Below are 19,287 nucleotides of genomic sequence, written 5' to 3'. Positions count from 1 at the left end.
TCAATCCAAGCAGAGAAGAAAAATATATTGGTCAGGGAGACTTGTGGGATCCCCATAATATTTGTTCAGCATGATATTGCCTGCAAATCCATTTGCTTGTCCTGTTCTGCTTCTTGAAAACAGGAGAATGTATAAAATCAATACTTTTATATAGAAATATAAAGGTGTGTTGCTATTGTGTCTATGCTACTGTATACTTCAGTGTATGATTCCATACTGTATTAATGTGAACATTAGCTGCAACAACTGATCGATTTACTTTGTTCAAGCTGCTAACTACGAAGCAAGACAACTTTGAAAACAGTGTACGTTTTTTAACTTGTGCATATATTAGCCATGTAGGGCCTCTGGCAAAATGACATATTCAATTAGTCTATAGTGCATATGCTATGAAAAAGTGAGACCACTGTACCACACACAAACCTAGAAATGCAGTGAAAATGAGAGAGATGATTACAAGGTCAGACCATCAGATCTAATCCCTAACAGAAATTAGTACCAGATTCTACAAAACATGTGTATAACACTACAGGGAGATACAGTAGCTGATTATTGCTTCCAACATACTAATATTTCAATAGAATGCATGGCATGAATATGTAACCCCATCCCTAGATAGTTGTGATTACACAAGTATGCAGCTCCCCCAAACACCCAAGGAGCAAGCGTGTTCAGTTTCAACAGTTTGATTCCTCCTGGTGTAAGCAGACTACACAAAAATTCATGAACTATGAATGATGCAGTAAATATATTTTATTACTAATTTTAAAAGCATGACAAATAATGTATTATTATTGTTCACAATGAGGCTGCACATCCACTCTGGACGTAGCTGGTAAGTCCATAAACATTAAACTCAAAACAATGTATTATGATAGCACAACATGCCCCTAATATGTTACAGCTCTCTGCATGTATAGCAGCATATGGAGACATCACTTGGTCCAGATGCATGTAGTTTGTGCTATTATTGTTGATTTTCACATTCTAGTTAGGCCCTGATGATCTTGTGAGGTACTCCTGTTGCTCTCCTCTAACTGGAGTCAGACTTTTTTTCAAGGCTCTGCAGCTGAGGCAGTGTAGAACATTAAAGTTCCCTCAGTTTCTCACTTCCTGGTAAAGTGTGGTTTTGCACCATCTATTTCCCCCTCTAGGGGCAGGAGACCCATTAAGATAGTCTACTGTTGGAAACTTACGGAATCCAATGGATTCCTGAATGCTCTGGGGGATTTTCCAGCACAGGTGATCCTGTTGAGGCCCGAATCTTGCTATGGAATGGCAAGATGCGACAGGCCATCAACACGATTGGTCCTGAGTGCTCTCTCTGATGATGTGGAGCTCAGGTTGCTCCCTGGCTCTCTGGAGAGTTGAGAGCAATGAAACAGGCTGGATGATAGCTAGAACACCAATGGCATAAAACTCCATATGAGACTGTCCGAAAGTGCATAATCACACCTACTATATGGCAGTCAGGGTTGCAAAGAAGGCTTACTTTGTTGCCTCCATTGTGTCCTCAAGTAGGCATCCAGTAGAGCTTTTCTAGGTGGTACAGAGATTATTAGCATCTGCCCCAGTAAATGTGATGCTGCTGCCCTTGGAGGCCTGCTGTGACAATTTTGCAAGGCATTTTGAGGACAAAATTTCTTGCCTTCATAATGATCTTAATGGTGCTGTTGTAACAGGTCCAAATGAGGTGTCCAATACACAATCTAGTTTTGTGGGATCAGTTTCAACTCCTGCGGCCTGAGGATGTGGACAAGACACTTGTAACAGTTTGACCTGTCACAGGTCTTCTTGACCATTGCCCATCATGGCTGATTTCAGCAAGCCAAGAGGGTTTGACTGGATGGGTCAAGGGAATGGTGAACACATCATTGTGTGAGGAGTTAGTCCCTGCTGTCATTAAGGAGGCACTGGTACAACCACTCCTGGAAAAGAAAAGAAAAAACCTCCCTGGACCCAAAGGTTTATCATTACTAGTGTTGTAATATGCGCTTTGTGGGGTTGCCCCTATGGCTGTTTCAGAAACTGTAGTTCCAGTTCAGAATGCAGCAGCTAGGTTATTTCCTGGAGTACATTATTGTGCAGATATTGACCCTGTTCAGATGCACATTGGGGCAGGGTGGTTAGGCTAACCACTCTGAGAGCCCCTGCTACACATGCAGCTAACCATGGCCCTCAGCGTGGCTAGCTTAACCACTCTCTAACCACCCTCCCTCCTGCAGTCCTCCAACCTCTCCGTCACATATCCCAGCAGCCTCAGTAGCTCATGTGGCCATTACAGGAGCGGGGCTACCAATGGCTGTTGGTGGTCATTTTCTTCCTTCTTTCTGATTCCATTACAAAAATAAGCAGAAAATAAATAAAAACGCTGAAAAAATGTACAAAAATTGCCATATTGCTAAAATGCACATTTGTGAAAAATTGCTATAGCAATTTTGTGCACATGCACATTTTAGCAATATACAGGGATAATGCGCATTTTAGTGATATATGGGGATAATGCGCATTTTAGCAATATACAGTGATTTTGTGTAAATATGTATATGCGCAAATAGTCACTCATGGAAGTTTGCGGGTCCTTTACACATCGTTGTCACCCTCCCGGGTGTCTACCATGCTTTATGACCTTTATTACATTTTTTTTAAGATCAAGAAAAGTCTGGCATTTTCTCCAGAACCGGGATATCGGCAGCGTGTACTTCTGGAATAGTGCTAAACCAGTGCCTTCTAGTGGCTGTATAATGAAACCTATAGAACGTGCCCCCCTAAAAAGCAAGGGGAAGCATGTGTGTAAAAAAGCCAATCTTGATCCTGCAAAGAATCCAGAAGCAGAAGCCCCGGTAAAGCTGCGGGATAAAAGCATGGTGTGCAGAAGCTCTTTGAGTCTCTAGGCACAAAGAACATCAGTAAGTCCATAGCAGAGAATGCAGGTACAAAATCAGTCTTTAAAAAATCAGCCAGGGACAGAGACACGGAAAGGCAGAAGGAAAGACAGGAGGACACAAACAGAAAGGCGGGTATAAGTGGGCACAGCAGGAGAAAGACAGAGGGGAATGGGTGCATAGACTCACAAAGGCAGGACACTCTCAAGGAATTCACTACAAAACTGGTCCATGCAGATTTACTTCCCACCATCGAATGAAAGTCCCACTGCTACCCCTGCTGTGCTAGCATCTAGCAGCAAGGCAAACCCAAAAACCTCAGACCATGCTACCTGTTGCAAAGTTAAAGAGAAACCAGTGTACAAGTTTTCCCTTTGCAGATATTTCCCAATGCAACAAATGGCACAAAAGTCTGAAAGGCCTGGAACCCCCCCCCCCCCCCAACAATATTGAGTTGGCAACACTAATTCTGGTTATATTTGGGACTGGGAAGGCAAGTTGCAGATACACTTAGAAGTACAAAGAATAAGAGTATTCAGACACAAAGGCTGTTTTATCTTTTGTATGGATGTATCATTTTTGACTTGTTAGGTATGGCTCTATGGGGGCTCTATGGAGCCTCAAGATTCAAAGCTAGTAAAGGTGCAATCCTATGCAAGTTTAGACTGAAAAAAGGCTGGGACATGCTGTGAGCTGTAGGCCTTTTTTCTGTCTAAGCTTCCATAGGATTGCACTGTAAGCCTCTCAGCTGTTTGGGAGCAACAGTGACAGAGGGCTATTGCCCTCAGACCCTGTTTGTGAACTCCCCAGAGGCATCTGTTTGGCCACTGTGGAAATCAGAATGCTCAGTTAGATAGATACCTAATTTGATCCAGCAGGACTGCAGGCAAGCAATATCTAACAGTTTTAGACAGTGTAAAAAATAATAAATTATAATAATATTCATCGACTATTAAAAAAAACTATATAACTATACTATAAACTAAACTATAACAAAATGAATAATATTCATCGACCTAATAAAAAAACTTACCTGGATGGAATTTAGAAATGTTATTGGTATAATTCTGGCCGTGCATCCATTTGCTGAATCTCTCTTGGTGGCAGGAGCTCTCATATAGAAAATAATTTCAAAAACACAAAGAAAGAAACTGCCTGGCCTAAATGACTTAAAGAAAATAAATACTCTATAGAGAGAGTCACTATTTTAGCTGTTAATTATGCATGAAATGACGCTAGAACAACAACATAAAATGAGATATTTACTTCAAGGACAACTCTATAAATTATGCAGGAATAAAGTGATCTCAGCCACAGAAGCAGACAAAACATGTTATTTAATATCTTTTTTTAAAAAAGGAATACATGTTCTTTAATTGTCCTTTTAAAACTAAGCCAAAAAAACATTCCTCCCATTTCTGTGGCTTCCTGCTACTGATAGCTATTTAAAACAAAACCAAGGTGATGACTCTTCATTTTTATTTTCAACTGAAATCTAATACTTCACTTTTCTTATAGGAATCAAACTTTGATTAGATAACATATTATATGCTTTGAAATTGTATTTATGAGAGACAATATGAGATGTTCGCCCGGTAGAAACTGTATCAGATTCATTGTACTGTAAGCCACCCTACCTTTTTGGAAAGGCAGAATAAAAACTGTTTAAATAAATAGACAAAAAATTGACAATTATCTTCCAAATAGTGTCCTTATCACATATGCAGAATCACTGTTCCGGCTGTACCTATCCCTTGTCACTGCAATAGAGGAAATACACACGCACACACACACCTTAGCTATTTCATACTGAACTGATAAACTCTGCCTGACTTAAAATTATGCATTCTGAAAATATATGGTTTCAGAGGAGGTAGAGAGGATTAATTTAATACAGCTCTGTATAAGAATGAAATGTTGTTGCCATGTTAGTCCCAGAAAACAAGAGTTACAAAAATAAGTAAAATGTTCAACTGAAGCCCATGTGAGAGGTGGGGATACTGTTCAAAGCTGGCTGTCACATCTCTATGGCAACCAAAAAGTGGAGAACTTTAATTTCCGTGCAGTCTTTACCACACCAATTACAAAACGCCATTGGTTTCAACAGAGCCAGATTGTACCTATTGGACCCAATCCAGATAAAGTTAATCACATGGTTTAAGTCTATTGAAATCAGTGGGATTTAATTAGTTGTAAGCTCTATAGTACTTAAGCATGACACATTTTATGGTTCTGTATTGTCTGCTCACTATATACATTACAACTCTTACAAAAAAAAAACACAAATTGGACTTTCTAACTTGCAGTATGAGGCAAGCACTCACAAGTCCCTAACTTTTCCAATCTTTGAAAATTATATAGCTAACAATGCAATCCTATGCATGTTTACTCAAAAGTAAGCCCCATTGAATTCAGGGTAAAGCTTCACATTTTCTTTGTAGTAAGTTCCTCTAATGAAGACTTACTTCCAAGTAAACATGCGCAGGATTGGACTGGAATTAACGACCTGGCAATTTGATGGGCAGGGAGGGGGTGGGAGGTTTACAGTGCAATCCTATGTGCGTCTGCTCAGAAGAAAGCCCCACTGAGTTCAATGCAATGTACTCCCAGGTAAGTATGCAGCCTTAGGCTCAAATCCTGCATACACTTATTGGCAAGTAAGTTTAATTGAAGTTAGTGAAACTTATTTCTGAATAAACTTTTAGATATTTTATTAAAATATTTCTAACCCACCCTATATCAATAGATCTCATGCACTGGAATGCACTGCACGGGAGGCAGGGACATCTTCCTTCTTCCATTCCTGGTTGCTCCAGATCCTCCCATCCCCCTGGATCCAACTCCTTCCCTGCTCACTAGCTGCCTGTGCCAGTGTCAGAGTCAGAGCCCTCCAAGGCAACAAGTTATACATTTTAGACAATCAGCCTTTCCTACTCCCAACATTATATTGTTATAAGATTGGGAGTCTGGACAGAAGAGGACTAATACAGCCAGAAGTACTGCTGGAGACTCCCTTAATTTTGTTTATTTATTTGATTGTACTCTACCTTTCCACTAAGAACATGGCACTCAAGGTGGCTAATAGTACTGGCAAAGCCGTCAAGCACATTTTTTGTTAGGGAAACTACAGGTGATGTGTCTCTAAGGGAGCGAAGAGTTAGATGATTGCTTCTTGATATACATAAATGGCCTGAGAAAGTTAAGAGATGGTTGGAGAAGATGACACATAGATCTGGTTAATGTGAACATCATTGCTTCTCAGCAGCCGGAGCGGGGATGACTCAAGCATTAACCCCTTCATCCCCCTCACTGTCACTGTCACCTCGAGGTGGTTCTCCCACTCTGGTGTCCCTAGCAAATATGCTGCCTTCAGGGATGTTTTTGACATGAAGGAGGCTGACCAGTTCCTCCCCGCCTCGACCCTAAGATTGTGCCATTCATTTGATCCCAGGAGCTCCCATCCCCGCCAGGCGGCTGTACTCCATGTTGGAGCTGGAACTTTGAGCTCTGCAAGAGTTTTTGGACACCAATTTGAAGCAAGCTTTCATTCGTCCTTCTACCTCCCCTGCAGGCACCCCAACACTGTTCGTAAAAAATAAAAATAAAAATCCAGGAAGCTCTGTCGGGTGCACAATTACAGAAAGTTAAATTCCATTACCATACGCAACAAATATCTGCTCCCTCTATTCCCTGAGATGTTAGAGAACCTGAGACAAGCCAAGATTTTCACCCAATTGGACTTGTGCGGCACTATAATCTCATATGCATCCAGGAGGGGGTGAAATGGAAGACAGTGTTCCGTTGCAAGTACAGAGCCTATGAATATTTGGTCATGGCCTTCGAATTAGCGAATGCTCCATCTGGACCTTTCCAAATTACGGCCCGATCAACCCTGTCGCTTTTAGACTCGCCCTCCCTGAAGATTCACCCTGTGTTTCATCGCTCCTTGCTTTCCCCTGTGATCTCTGGACAACCTCATCGCTCTGACTCTGCACCCCCCACCTCCCATTTTGGTGGGGGGAGAGGAAGAGCTTGAAGTCGCTGCCATCGTAGACTCGCGCCTTTTTTGGGGGTGGCTGCAATATCTGGTGGACTGGGAGGGTAATGGACCAGAAAATCGTTCCTGGGAACCAGCAGAATGTTTGCATGACCCATTGCTGGTCTGCAGGTTCCACCAACGCTACTCCCACAAGCCAGGGCCTTCATGGGGAAAGTGGTGGGGGAGGAACTGTGGGAGCGGGGATGATGTCAGGAATGAATCTGAGTGTGTGGAGATGGCTGACAGCTCAGATTCAGAATGGGAACAGCCAGAAGAGAGGGAGGCAACCTCCCCAGTGAGCCCAGATACAGAGAGACTTTCTTCCAGGACCTTGACACACAGATGGTACAGGTTGAACAGCTCCCTCATCCCTCTCCCATGAGAATGCAAGTTGAGGAGGGGGGGGGCAAGGGCATGACTTGAGGGACATGAGAGTTTGTCTCCGGGCGAAGTGGGAAAAGTTAGGGGCAGAGCTAAGACGCTCCACCAGGTTGACCACTCATGATAGCTAATGTAGGAGGGAACCGCCCTAAGGGAGGGGCATCCCTGTGGAGCTAGTCTGGCCATGAAACTTCTTGCCCAGACTGCTGGCAACTTTTCTAACTTCCACTTCATATCTTATATTGATATTCATAGATGTGTGGATTAGCTGGTTCATTGCAGTCTGAGAGTTTCCTAGAATTTACATTTGTAACGAAGCTAGTCATTAACCAATAAAGTAGTGTTAGCCTAGAGCTTTGTTTCCTGGAGTGTGTTGATTGTGAAGGAAGAGGACAGAGGAATGTGACACACAGGACACAACAGCCCAATGTGGCCTAATTTACCTATGTGGCTGTTGTGTTGTGCTGGGTGCCTGGTTTGCTGTGGCTTGTCATGTCATGTGAACCCAGGCAGCAGGGGTTGCTTGAGGGTTAGACAATCCTCAAATAACCCATGGCTTGTTTTAGGGTTATTTGAGGGTTGTCTAAACTTCAAGCAATCCCTGCCACCTGGGTTTCCATGACATGACAAGCTACAGCAAGCCAGACACCCACAGGCTCCATGCAAAACACAGCAATCCCCACAGGTAAATTAACCCGCAGTGGACTGTTGTGATATGTGAACAGGCTTGTTCTGACCCAGTTCGCACAATCAGAACAAGCCACTGTGGCTTGTTTAAATCGGCAGCAGGTGCTGGGTGCCATCATCCTAATTACCCACCAGGGCACAGCTTGTCATGTCGTCTGAACCTAGGTGGCATGGCTTGTTGTTGGGTTATTTGAGGATTGTTTCCCCCTCAATCAACCCATGCCACCTGGGTTTGGATGACATGACAAGCCACGCCTGGGTGGGTAATTAGGCTACTAGTGCATAGCACGTGCCGCTGATTTAAACAAGCCACTGTGGTGTATCTGAGCATACAAATCGGCCCACTGATTCCCCCTTTTGGGCAAGGGGAAAGCTAGCTGTGAGTGAAGACTGCTGTTTTCAAGTTGGATAAAGACTAAGCGTGATAGAGAGAGCCAAGTTTGGGCTCTTCAAGCTAACAGCATTTGGGGATACTGGCTCTCTCTTCCTCTCTGGAGATCTGATGTCTATTAGAGTGCTTAAGCTGTGCCTCCACCTATGCTCCACTTGTGTATTTGTAAATAAACTCAAATATTACAAGATCCCCTTCCAAAGGTAGCCAACCTGCATAAGGACAGCATGCCTGGAACTTCTCACCAGTTGGAGAAGTGGGGTGAGCATAACAATATATTCACTATTCAAATGGAGAATACTACAAGTCTTTTCAATAAAATTATGAAGCTGAACATATTGAAACAAATGAGGACAATTATTCTGCAGTGTCTTCTGACTGTTATCAATTTTTTGCAAACATTTCCAAATTGCACCTATAAGCTTAAAAGAAGCCATGAGACATGGTAATAGCTTAAATTACCAGAAGACTCAGAACAAACATGATTGAACACAGGTAAGAATCCACTTGCGATCTCATTCTGTGGCAGTGATGGTGGCAAAGAAATCCTACTTCTCCGCCACCATTGCATCTGCTCAGTGTTGTCCAGTGGAGCTCTTTAATGTGGTTAAAGGCCTCTTGGTTGTAGGCCTTGAAACACAAGAACTCAAACCCTCAAAGGCCTGCTGTGAACAATTTGCCAGACACTTTGCAGATAAAATTGCTCGTATTTGCGCTGACTTGGATGACATTGTTTTGACAGAGTCTGATATGGATGGGGCTGGTGCACCATCTAGTCATGTTATGGATACCTTTCAGCTTGTGCTCCCTGAGGATGCGAACAAACTGCTTGGAGGCCTGAGGCCTGCTATTTGACCTTTAGATCCTTGCCCATCCTGGCTTGTGAAATCTGCCAGAGCTGGGCTGGATATCCGGACCTCAGAGGTGGTAAATGCCTCCTTGAGGGATGGAGAGGTCTCCGCAGCTTTGAAAGAAGCTGTGGTGAGGCCCTTGCTGAAGAAACCAAATTTTGATCCTATGGATCCAGATAATTACCACCCTGGGTCAAAGTTGCCATTTTTGGGCAAGGTGCTGGAGCGTGTGGTGGCCTCACAACTCCAAGCTGTTTTGGATGAAACTGATTATTTAGATCCATTCCAATCAGGCTTCAGGCCTGGTTATGGGATGGAAACAGCCGTGGTCGCCCTGGTTAATGACTTATGCCAGGGAATAGATGGGGGAATGCAACCCTGTTGGTTCTTCTGGACCTCTCAGCAGCTTTCGATACCATTGACTATGGTATCCTTCTGGATCGTTTATCTGGATTGGGCTTGGGAGGCACAGTTTTAAAGTGGTTCCGGTCCTTTCTGGAGGAGCGGTCTCAGATGGTGGTGCTGGGGGACTTCTGTTCCACCCCATGCCCATTAGCCTGTAGGGTGCCACAAGATTCTAACTTGTCCCCCATGCTTCTTAACATCTACATGAAACCGCTGGGGGAGCTCATCAGGAAGTCTGGGCTGAAATGTCATCAGTGTGTGGATGATACTCAGCTCTACCTCTCGTTTCCATCTGCACATCCCAGGGAGGCTGTGAAACTCTTGAACCAGTGTCTGGAGACTGTTTTGGGATAGTGAGGGTGAACAAGCTGAAACGTAATCCAGACAAGGTGGAGGTACTGTGGGTTGGAAAACCAGCTACTTCGGATGGAGGTTTACAGCTGGTCTTAGATGGGGTTGCACTCCCCCTCACAGACCAAGTGTGCAGTCTGGGAGTCCTCCTGGGTTCTGAGTTCTGGGGAAGCTCAGGTGGCTGCAGTGTCCAGGAGTGTTTTTTATCAGCTTAGGCTGGTACGCCAACTGAGGCCCTATCTGGAGAGGATGGACCTTGCCTGAGTTATCCACACACCAGTAATGTCCAGGCTGGACTACTGTAATGCGCTATACATGGGGCTGCCTTTGAAGATGGTTCAGAAACTCCAGCTTGTGCAGAATGCAGCTGCCCAAGTACTGGTGGGGGCGAGGCAATTCAAACATATAATGCCAATACTGTGCCTGCTGCACTGGTTACCAGTGTGTTTCTGAGCCCAATTCAAAGTGCTGGTTTTGACCTTTAAAGCTTTAAACAGTCTGGGACCAAGTTACTTGAAGGACCTCCTACCCCCATATCAGCTTGCCCGTACTTTAAGATCAGAAAGAGAGGCCCTTCTCATTTGCCCACCCATGAGAGCAGTCAGGTGGGTGAACACATGTGAGAGGGCCTTCTCTGCAGTAGCCCCACATCTTTGGAACAAGCTGCCATCGGAGGTCCGCCATGCTCCATCATTGCAGACTTTTAAGAAGGCCTTGAAAACATATTATTTTACCTTGGCCTTCTCTTGATATGACTGCTATTGTTGCTGCTGTTAACATCATTGTAGGTTTTATTGTTGGCTTTTATTGTTTTTATATTTTTATCACTTTTAATATTTTAATTGCTTTTATGTATTTTATTGTTGTAAGCCGCCTTGGGAGGGCTTTTGCCCTGAAAGGTAGCCAAGAAATATTTTATATAAATACATCAATAAATAAAATGTAGTACCTCATATAAGTAATGGGTGCTGCCATTTTGACAGGAGCCCTTCCTCATAGAAACATGCACTGGATTTCATTAAAAAAAAAAATTAAGAGCCAAAAGTTTATGTCTGACAAAGCAGTGGTTAGGCAAGATTCTCAGGTTAGTTACTAACCTGAGAATCTTGCCTAACTACTGCTTTGTCAACACATGCACAGGCTGATGAACATTTATTTTAATTCCTACACTTTTGCCAGTAGTTTATTCTCAACAGTTTATACCACGCTCACAACTGCTTTGTCCCAAGTATGAAGTATGTCCCAAGTACACACACACACACACACACACACTGGACTGCAAAATATAAAATAGCAAGTAGTATGCTAGATCTCAGTGCAGCTCGAAACTACACGTCTTTTCTTAGAAGTAAGCGCCACTTTGTTCAAAGGGGTTAGTTTCAATGTGTGTACAGTACTGCAGCTTCCAAATTCAATATGCTGCATCCTTAGCACTAGAAAGAATAGCTAATGATGAAAACAATATAGATGCAAAGGCACAATCTGTTAGGCGGAAGATGCATACAAAAACCTCTGGTTAACAGTAGAGACAAGCTTGATTGAATACAAGAGGTGAGCAACCTGTTCAAAGTCCATTCGCATTTGCTGGATTTGCGGGACTTCTGTTTACACAGGCCAGATTTCTACGGACTTCCATGTGATTACTATCTATTCTGGCTCTTTACCGCTTGGAAAAGAGAAAGTACACTTCAGCCACTTTCCCTAAACAGCGAAAGCTGCTGCTCCTACCACGGGCGCCCTGAATTTCCCAAACTATGTGAATGAAACCAACCAAGCCCCTCTTCCTTCCATCACAGGGGTCGGGGGAATCGCTGAGCCAGCAGCGCAGTACCGGATTTGCAAGCTGCCAGTCACAAAGCGCGCGCGAACGCACGCAAACGCAGACCGTCGCTTTCTAAAGGGGCAGATACTGAGGAGGGTCGAAGCTGAGAACACGTGGCTCCCCCCCCCCCCAAAACTGTATTACCTTGTATTGGCGGAAGCCGGCCAACTGTTGGGCAGTTACGTACTGGCTCTGCATCATGGTGCGCGCTGTGTCCACCGCACGCAACTTCTGCTCAGTGCTCCTTTCGGGTCCTACGCTTACGTCTCGAGCCGAGAGGGAGGAGAGCAAAACACACAGAAAAGAGGCGGGAGAAGAAGAGCTGCTGCTACCAGTCACTCGCTGAGCGCGTCAGCTCAGACCTGCTCTGAGCTCTTGTCTCTGCTTGCCCGGGAGTGATTCAGTGGTAAAGCGAGATGAGGACACTAGCTCTTTGTTTCAATCGAAGAATCCATTTCACCTTGGAACTGTACACACTTCTGTTTTTTCCACGCACCTCAGGTGTGCTATACTGTCCCTTGAACAGCCTCCTTTTTCTATCCTACCGTTTGAAAGGTTATCCTTTATTGAAAAGTATAATAGCTCCACAGAACAGGAATAGTGTTAATATGGTTTTTTAATTATATGCGTGTGCATATGTGTGTGTGCATAATCCACCACTTATGTTGTTGTTGTTGTTCAGTCGTTAAGTTGTGTCCGACTCTTCGTGACCCCATGGACCATAGCACGCCAGGCCTTCCTGTCCTGCGCTCTCTCCCGGAGCGTGCTCAAGTTCATATTCTTTGCATCGGTGATGCTATCTAGCCATCTCATCCTCTGCCGTCCCCTTCTCCCTTTGCCTTCAATCTTTCCCAGCAGCAGGGTCTTTTCCAGGAAGTTTTCTCTTCGCATTAGCTGGCCAAAATATTTGAGCTTCAGCTTCAGTATCTGTCCTTCCAATGAGCACTCAGGGTTGATTTCCTTTAGGATGGACTGATTTGACCTTCTTGCAGTCCAGGGGACTCGTAAGAGTCTTCTCCAGCACCACAGTTCGAAAGCATCAATTCTTCGGCGCTCAGCCTTCCTTATAGTCCAGCTCTCACAGCCATACATTACTACTGGGAAAACCATAGCTTTGATTAGACGGACCTTTGTCGGCATGGTGATGTCTCTGTTTCTTACTATGCTGTCTAGGTTTGCCACAGCTTTCCTCCCAAGGAACAAACGTCTTTTAATTTCATGGCTACAGTCACCGTCTGCGGTGATCTTGGACCCCAAGAAAATAAAATCTGTCACTGCTTCCATTTCTTCCCCTTCTATATGCCAGGAAGTGATGGGGCCAGATGCCATGATCTTCGTTTTTTAATGTTGAGTTTCAAACCAGCTTTTGCACTCCTCTTTCAACCTCAACAAGAGGCTCTTTAGATCCTCTTCGCTTTCTGCCATTAGGGTGGTATCGTCTGCATATCTGAGGTTGTTGATAATTCTCCTGGAATCTTAATTCCGACCTGTGATTCATCCAACCCGGCGTTTCTCATGATGTACTCTGCATATAAGTTAAATTAGCAGGGTGACAATATGCAGCCTTGTACTCCTTTCCCAATTTGGAACCAATCGGTTGTTCCATGTCTGGTTCTTACTGTTGCTTCTTGACCCTCATACAGGTTTCTCAGGAGACAGGTAAAGTGGTCTGGTACTCCCATCTCTTTCAGAATTTGGCACAGTTGTGATCCACACAATCAAAGGCTTTAGCATAGTCAGTGAAGCAGAAATAGACGTTTTTCTGGAATTCTCTTGCTTTCTCCATGATCCAGCGAATGTTGGCGATTTGATCTCTAGTAACTCTGCCTCTTCGAAACCCAGCTTGTACTTCCGGTAGTTCTCGGTTCACATACTGCTGAAGCCTAGCTTGTAGGATTTTGAGCATCACCTTGTTGGCATGTGAAATGAGCGCAATTGTACGTTAGTTTGTACACTCTTTGGCATTGCCCTTCTTTGGAATTGGAATGTAAACTGACCTTTTCCAGTCTTGTGGCCACTGTTGAGTGTTCCAAATCTGTTGGCACATTGAGTGCAGCACTTTAACAGCATCATCTTTTAGGATCTTAAATAGCTCAGCTGGAATAGTGTCATCTCCGCTAGCTTTGTTGTTAGTAATGCTTCCTAAGGCCCACTTGACTTCACTCTCGAGGATGTCCAGCTCAAGTTCAGTGATCGCACTATCATGGCTATCAGGGACATTCAGATCTTTCCTGTATAGTTCTTCTGTGTATTCTTGCCACCTCTTCTTAATCTCATCTGCTTCTGTTAGGTCCCTGCCTTCTTTGTCCTTTATCATGCCCGTCTTTGCACAAAACGTTCCCTTGAGATCTCCGATTTCCTTGAAAAGATCTCTAGTCTTTCCCATTCTATTGTTTTCCTCGGTTTCTTTGCATTGTTATTTAAGAAGGCCTTATTGTCTCTCCATGCTGTTCTCTGGAAATCTGCATTCAGTTGGGTATATCTTCCCCTTTCTCCCATTTCACTTCCCTTCTTTCCTCTGCTACTTGTAAACCCCTCATCAGACAGCCACTTTGCTTTCTTGCATTTCTTTTTCTTTGGGATGGATTGAGTTGCTGCCTCCTGAACAATGTTACAGACCTCCATCCATAGTTCCTCAGGCACTCTGTCTATCAGGTCTAATCCCTGAAATCTATTTGTCACCTCCACTGTATATTCATAAGGGATATGATTTAGGTCATACCTGAATGGTTTAGTGGTTTTCCCTCCGTTCTTCAATTTAAGCCGAAATTTTGCAAGAAGCAGCTCATGATCTGAGCCACAGTCAGCTCCAGGTCTTGTTTTGACTGACTGTATAGAGCTTCTCCATCTTTGGCTGCAAAGGACATAATCAATCTGATTTCTGTATTGACCGTCTGATGATGTCCATGTGTAGAGTCGCCTCTTGTGCTGTTGGAAAAGAGTGTTTGCTATGATCAGCGTGTTCTCTTGACAAAACTCTATTAGCCTTTATCCTGCTTCATTTTGTACATCCAGGCCATGCTTACCTGTTATCCCAGTGATTTCTTGACTTCCTACTTTGGCATTCCAATCCCCTATGATGAAGAGAACATCTTTTTTTGGTGTTAGTTCTAGAAGGTGTTGTAAGTCTTCATAGAACCGATTAACCTCAGCTTCTTCGGCATCAGTGGTTGGGGCATAGACTTGAATTACTGTGATGTTGAATAGTTTGCCTTGGATTCATACTGAGATCATTCTATCGTTTTTGAGATTGTACCCCAGTACTGCTTTTCCCACCCTTTTGTTGACTATGAGTGCTACTCCATTTCTTCTAAGGGATTCTTGCCCACAGTAGTAGATATAATGGTCACCTGAATTAAATTCGCCCATGCCTGTCCATTTTAGTTCGCTGATCCCAAGATGTCAATGTTCAGTCTTGTCATCTCATGTTTGACCACCTCCAGCTTACCTTGATTCATTGATCTTACTTTCCAGGTTCCTAAACAATACTGTTCTTTACAGCATCAGGTTTTCTTTTCACCACCAGACACATCCACAGCTGAGTGTCCTTTTGGCTTTGGCCCAGCCGCTTCACTCTTTCTGGTGCTACTTGGAAATGCCCTCTGCTCTTCCCCAGTAGTGTATTGGACACCTTCCGACCTGAGGGGCTCATCTTCCGGCGTCATCTCTTTTAGCCTTGTGATACGTTCCATGGGGTTTTCTTGGCAAGAATACTGGAGTGGGTTGCCATTTCCTTCTCCAGTGGACCACATTTTGTCAGAACTCTCTGCCATGACCTGTCCATCTTGAGTGGCCCTGCATGGCATAGGTTATGGCTTCACTGAGTTGCGGAAGCCCCTTCGCCACAACAAGGCAGTGATCCATGAAGGGGTTATCATTTATATCTTGCCTTTTCTCCAAGGAGCTCAAGGTGGAATACTTGATTTTCGCTCCCATGTTATCCTTGCAACAACCGTGTGAGGTAGGTTGGGCTGAGAGGTAGCAATAGCACATACTGTGAGAGACAGTGACTGTGGCAATAGCACATACTGAGCTATGGGTATCTGAGCCTGGCTCTCTCCAGGACAGGTTAAACACTCTAACCGTTATACCACACCAGCTCTTTAACTAATAAAACCGTTGATTAATCTCTGTGGGCTTCAATGGAGTATATTTTACAAGATGAAGATGTTCTAAGATGAAAAAAAAACATTTGAAATAAAGCAAATATCTTCAGTTAAGGGACACTGGGTAGTATCCAGTGGTACTCCTACACAGAGTAGACCCATTGAAGTGAGTAGGCCTAGTTTACATAGGACTACGGTTGGATACTGTTGAAATCAAACATACACCAAAGTGTTGCTTATTTCTGATGTTTGCACTCCAGAATTTATATAACTGAGAATACTAAAAAGATACCTATTTTTTCAAGGATAGGAAAGTTTAAAAGTAAACTTTTAAAATTTCATTTTATGGGCTGTAACCACTTATCTGGATGCAAGTCCCTTGAATTCAGTGGTGCTTACTTTTGAGTCGATGTGTATAGGCTTGCAGTGTTAGACTGCAATCCTGTGCATACTTACCTGGGAGTAAGTCCCATTTAACTCAAAAGTGCTTACTTCTGAGTAGACATGTATAGAATTGCACTGTAGGTCTGCAATAATGGTGTTTGCTGTTTGGGATCAAAAACATTAACAGTGAAATTGTGTACACATTTATTTAGAAGTAAGTCCCACTAAGTTCATTGGGGCTAGTATACGTAGGATTGCAGCCTAAGGACTTAATAGAAGTAGATTTCCCTTAAGATTTTTCCTTATTCCTCTATCATCCTCCATATATATATAGAGAGAGAGAGAAAGAGAGAGAGGACTGCAAAACATATAGTTTAACATATGCAGGTGATATACTAATGGCATATTGTAACATAAGCCATCATTTTGTGCAATCTGAATAATGCAATAACTTCCTTATATAACATGTAGCCACATAAAATGCATCTACCAATGTGTTGTATATTGCCCCACACCCTAGAACAGGAGTCCCCAACCTTTTTGGTTTAGTGGGCACATTTGGAATTTTGATTAAATGCTGTGGGTATTCTCACAAAATGGCTGCCATGGGGCAGGACTTGCCCATACATAAAATGCCTGTCATGGTGGTCATGGCCTGTCACAAAGCACTAATTTCTCATAAGCCACACTGGTGAGAATGAAAGGATAGCAACTTGCACAAGAAACAAATTACAAGGCAGAGGTGGGATTCGAGCTCGAAAACACAAAACCACTGCTCTGAACCCAAATAAAGATGGCACTGGAGAGCAGCAATTCGTTTTGCTACCAACCAGCTTTCCAGTTTTTTAAAAAAATCATTTTTAAAATTCTTAAGAAATAAAATGAAACTCAGGAGGGTCAAGGAGCTTGATAGGTCACAAGCACCATGTTGGAGACCCCAGGCTTCTATCATCACTGCATTCAATAAAAACAGTGTATTTGCCTGCCTAAAAGCAATATGGTGGGAAGCAGTTGATTCTAGAGCATCCCACGTGCCTTGCTGGCCAACTTTGTGATACTTAGGTGCATCCCTGCATTAGAGTTGCTTTTCTTCCTGTGTATCCAGAAAACAATGGAAAGGCCACAGCTCAAGGCAGGTTGATCCATCTTACCTCTGCAAGCAACTTTTTGTCTAAGAGAAAGCATCAGGTACAATATGAATTCTGCTATGTTCTCTTCTCCATTTCTAGTAGTAGCTGGGGGATGGGGTGGATTTGTACTGAGGAATCTGCACAGAGGGGCAAAGTGAAATCCTCTGCTGCTATGCTGTGGTCTTAATGAAAATCATCCCTGCAGCTGCTTTTAGCACAAAGAAGAGAAGCAGGAACACTTTAATAAATCTGCAGTGTCACAACTAGTTGTCCCTAACTCTGCTATTGAAATCAGTGGAATTTAAAACTATGTTGCTGGATTATGCCCAATGATATTTACAGGTGTGCTGATAGGTTCAGGTTCCCAAAATGCTTATGAGCATTCAACACTGACTTCATCTCAATTATCTTCTTGAATGGTATATAATCATGTCTTATTTTGCATATCATTTAGGGCTGTGCCTAAATTCTTAATTTTTTATTATTTGTTTATTTAATATATTTCTATTCCTTCCCATAGCTGATGCTCTCTGGGCGGTTTACAAAAGTTAAAACATTAAAATACAATATACAAAGTTTAAAAACTGTTTACATAAAAACACGCAGACAATGTATACAAACAACATATAGCTTAAAACAACTTTGAACTAAAAACATTTTTTTTAAAAAATCCAACAATAAAGGACAGCTTAAAACAACACTGCTTAACTGATTTCCCAGTTCTTAGTCACTGAGTAGCAGAGAAAAGACTGATATCCTGATTTCAAATGTCTTGTTGCAGTGATTTTCAAGCTGCTGTATGTTTGAAATAGTTGGAAAACTCAAATAAACAGAACGAGGCATTCAAATAATCCATAAAATACAGTCATTATTTTAACTGTGCCATTGTTTAAATGTTGATGTTTTAACTCTGATTTACAGCAGAATCCTATGCATGTTTACAAAATAAACCCCACTATATTCATTGGAGCTTATTCCCAAGTTAAGTGTATGTAGGATTGCAGCTTTAGTATGGTAACTTTAGCTGTTTTGTAGTGGAAAAGCAACATGTACTGGGTGTTTCCAGATGGATGTCTCCTAGTGCTAGCAATCAGAAGGCATCATGTAGCCTTTCCATCCTTTTTTCTTAACAGATGGAAGAAGTGATGGGAAAATACAGGACGGTTAGGAGTAGATGTCATCTGCCCCCCCCCGCCCCCACCTCTGTGAATGAGGCAGGGTGATGGTGTAGTAAAAGCTTCATTTAGAAACACCCGGCCTTTACATAAATGCAGTTGTTGTTTAAATACAATCATATCCCACCAAGGTGCTCAAGGCACCTCTGAGATAGGTGAGGAGAGGCTGAGAGATGGTGGTCCATGGTCACCCAGTGAGCTTCATTAGACACTGACTAAATACATACACACTGCTTCAGGATAAGGGGCTAACTCATGATCATCTGTCACACAGATCTACCGTTGAGCAGGGAAGGAACCCAAATGTAATTGGACCCCACACAAATTTTGCTACTGATGGCTCTGAGGCGATGTCACGGTCTCCGTTAGCTCAGTGGCGAAGCTCTCATTGCAGCTCGAAAGAACCATTCATACATGGCGCATGCGCAGCGAGCGTAAGGCGTCAAGATCAGACCGAGGGCCGTCAGGGAACCGCCGCGAGGCGAGAGCAAGGAAAAACACCCATCGCCTTCTTTTCCGTCGTTACGTCATACGCATTTTGCCGTGTTTCCCCCAATCAAAGGCTCAGCCGATGAAACGGCGCCAAGCTGGAAGGGAGGGGGCGTGGCTTGAATCCTATTGCTGAAACAAAGTATTTTTTCGCCGTTCTCTGAGGCCGAGGTCTTTCGTTCACGTCACGT

The 19,287-nt window shown here is 43.3% G+C and overlaps 1 protein-coding gene across 1 annotated transcript in view; it reads right to left on the bottom strand.

Annotated features, from left to right (window-relative positions):
* Positions 1-12,081, bottom strand: part of LOC146346997 (ethanolaminephosphotransferase 1-like) — a 62,219-nt gene extending 50,138 nt beyond the window's left edge. The window contains exon 1 of the mRNA XM_084849604.1: positions 11,957-12,081. Coding sequence (XP_084705730.1) covers positions 11,957-12,013 — 57 coding nt within the window. The 5' untranslated portion in view covers positions 12,014-12,081. The remainder of the gene's footprint in view (positions 1-11,956) is intronic.
* Between the last annotated feature and the right edge of the window lie 7,206 nt (positions 12,082-19,287).

Source organism: Heloderma suspectum, chromosome 4 (assembly GCF_057233095.1).
Source record: "Heloderma suspectum isolate Gila_16-S chromosome 4, 16-S_ref, whole genome shotgun sequence".
Taxonomy (NCBI): domain Eukaryota; kingdom Metazoa; phylum Chordata; class Lepidosauria; order Squamata; family Helodermatidae; genus Heloderma; species Heloderma suspectum.
This window is presented reverse-complemented; position numbering and strand designations above follow the sequence as displayed.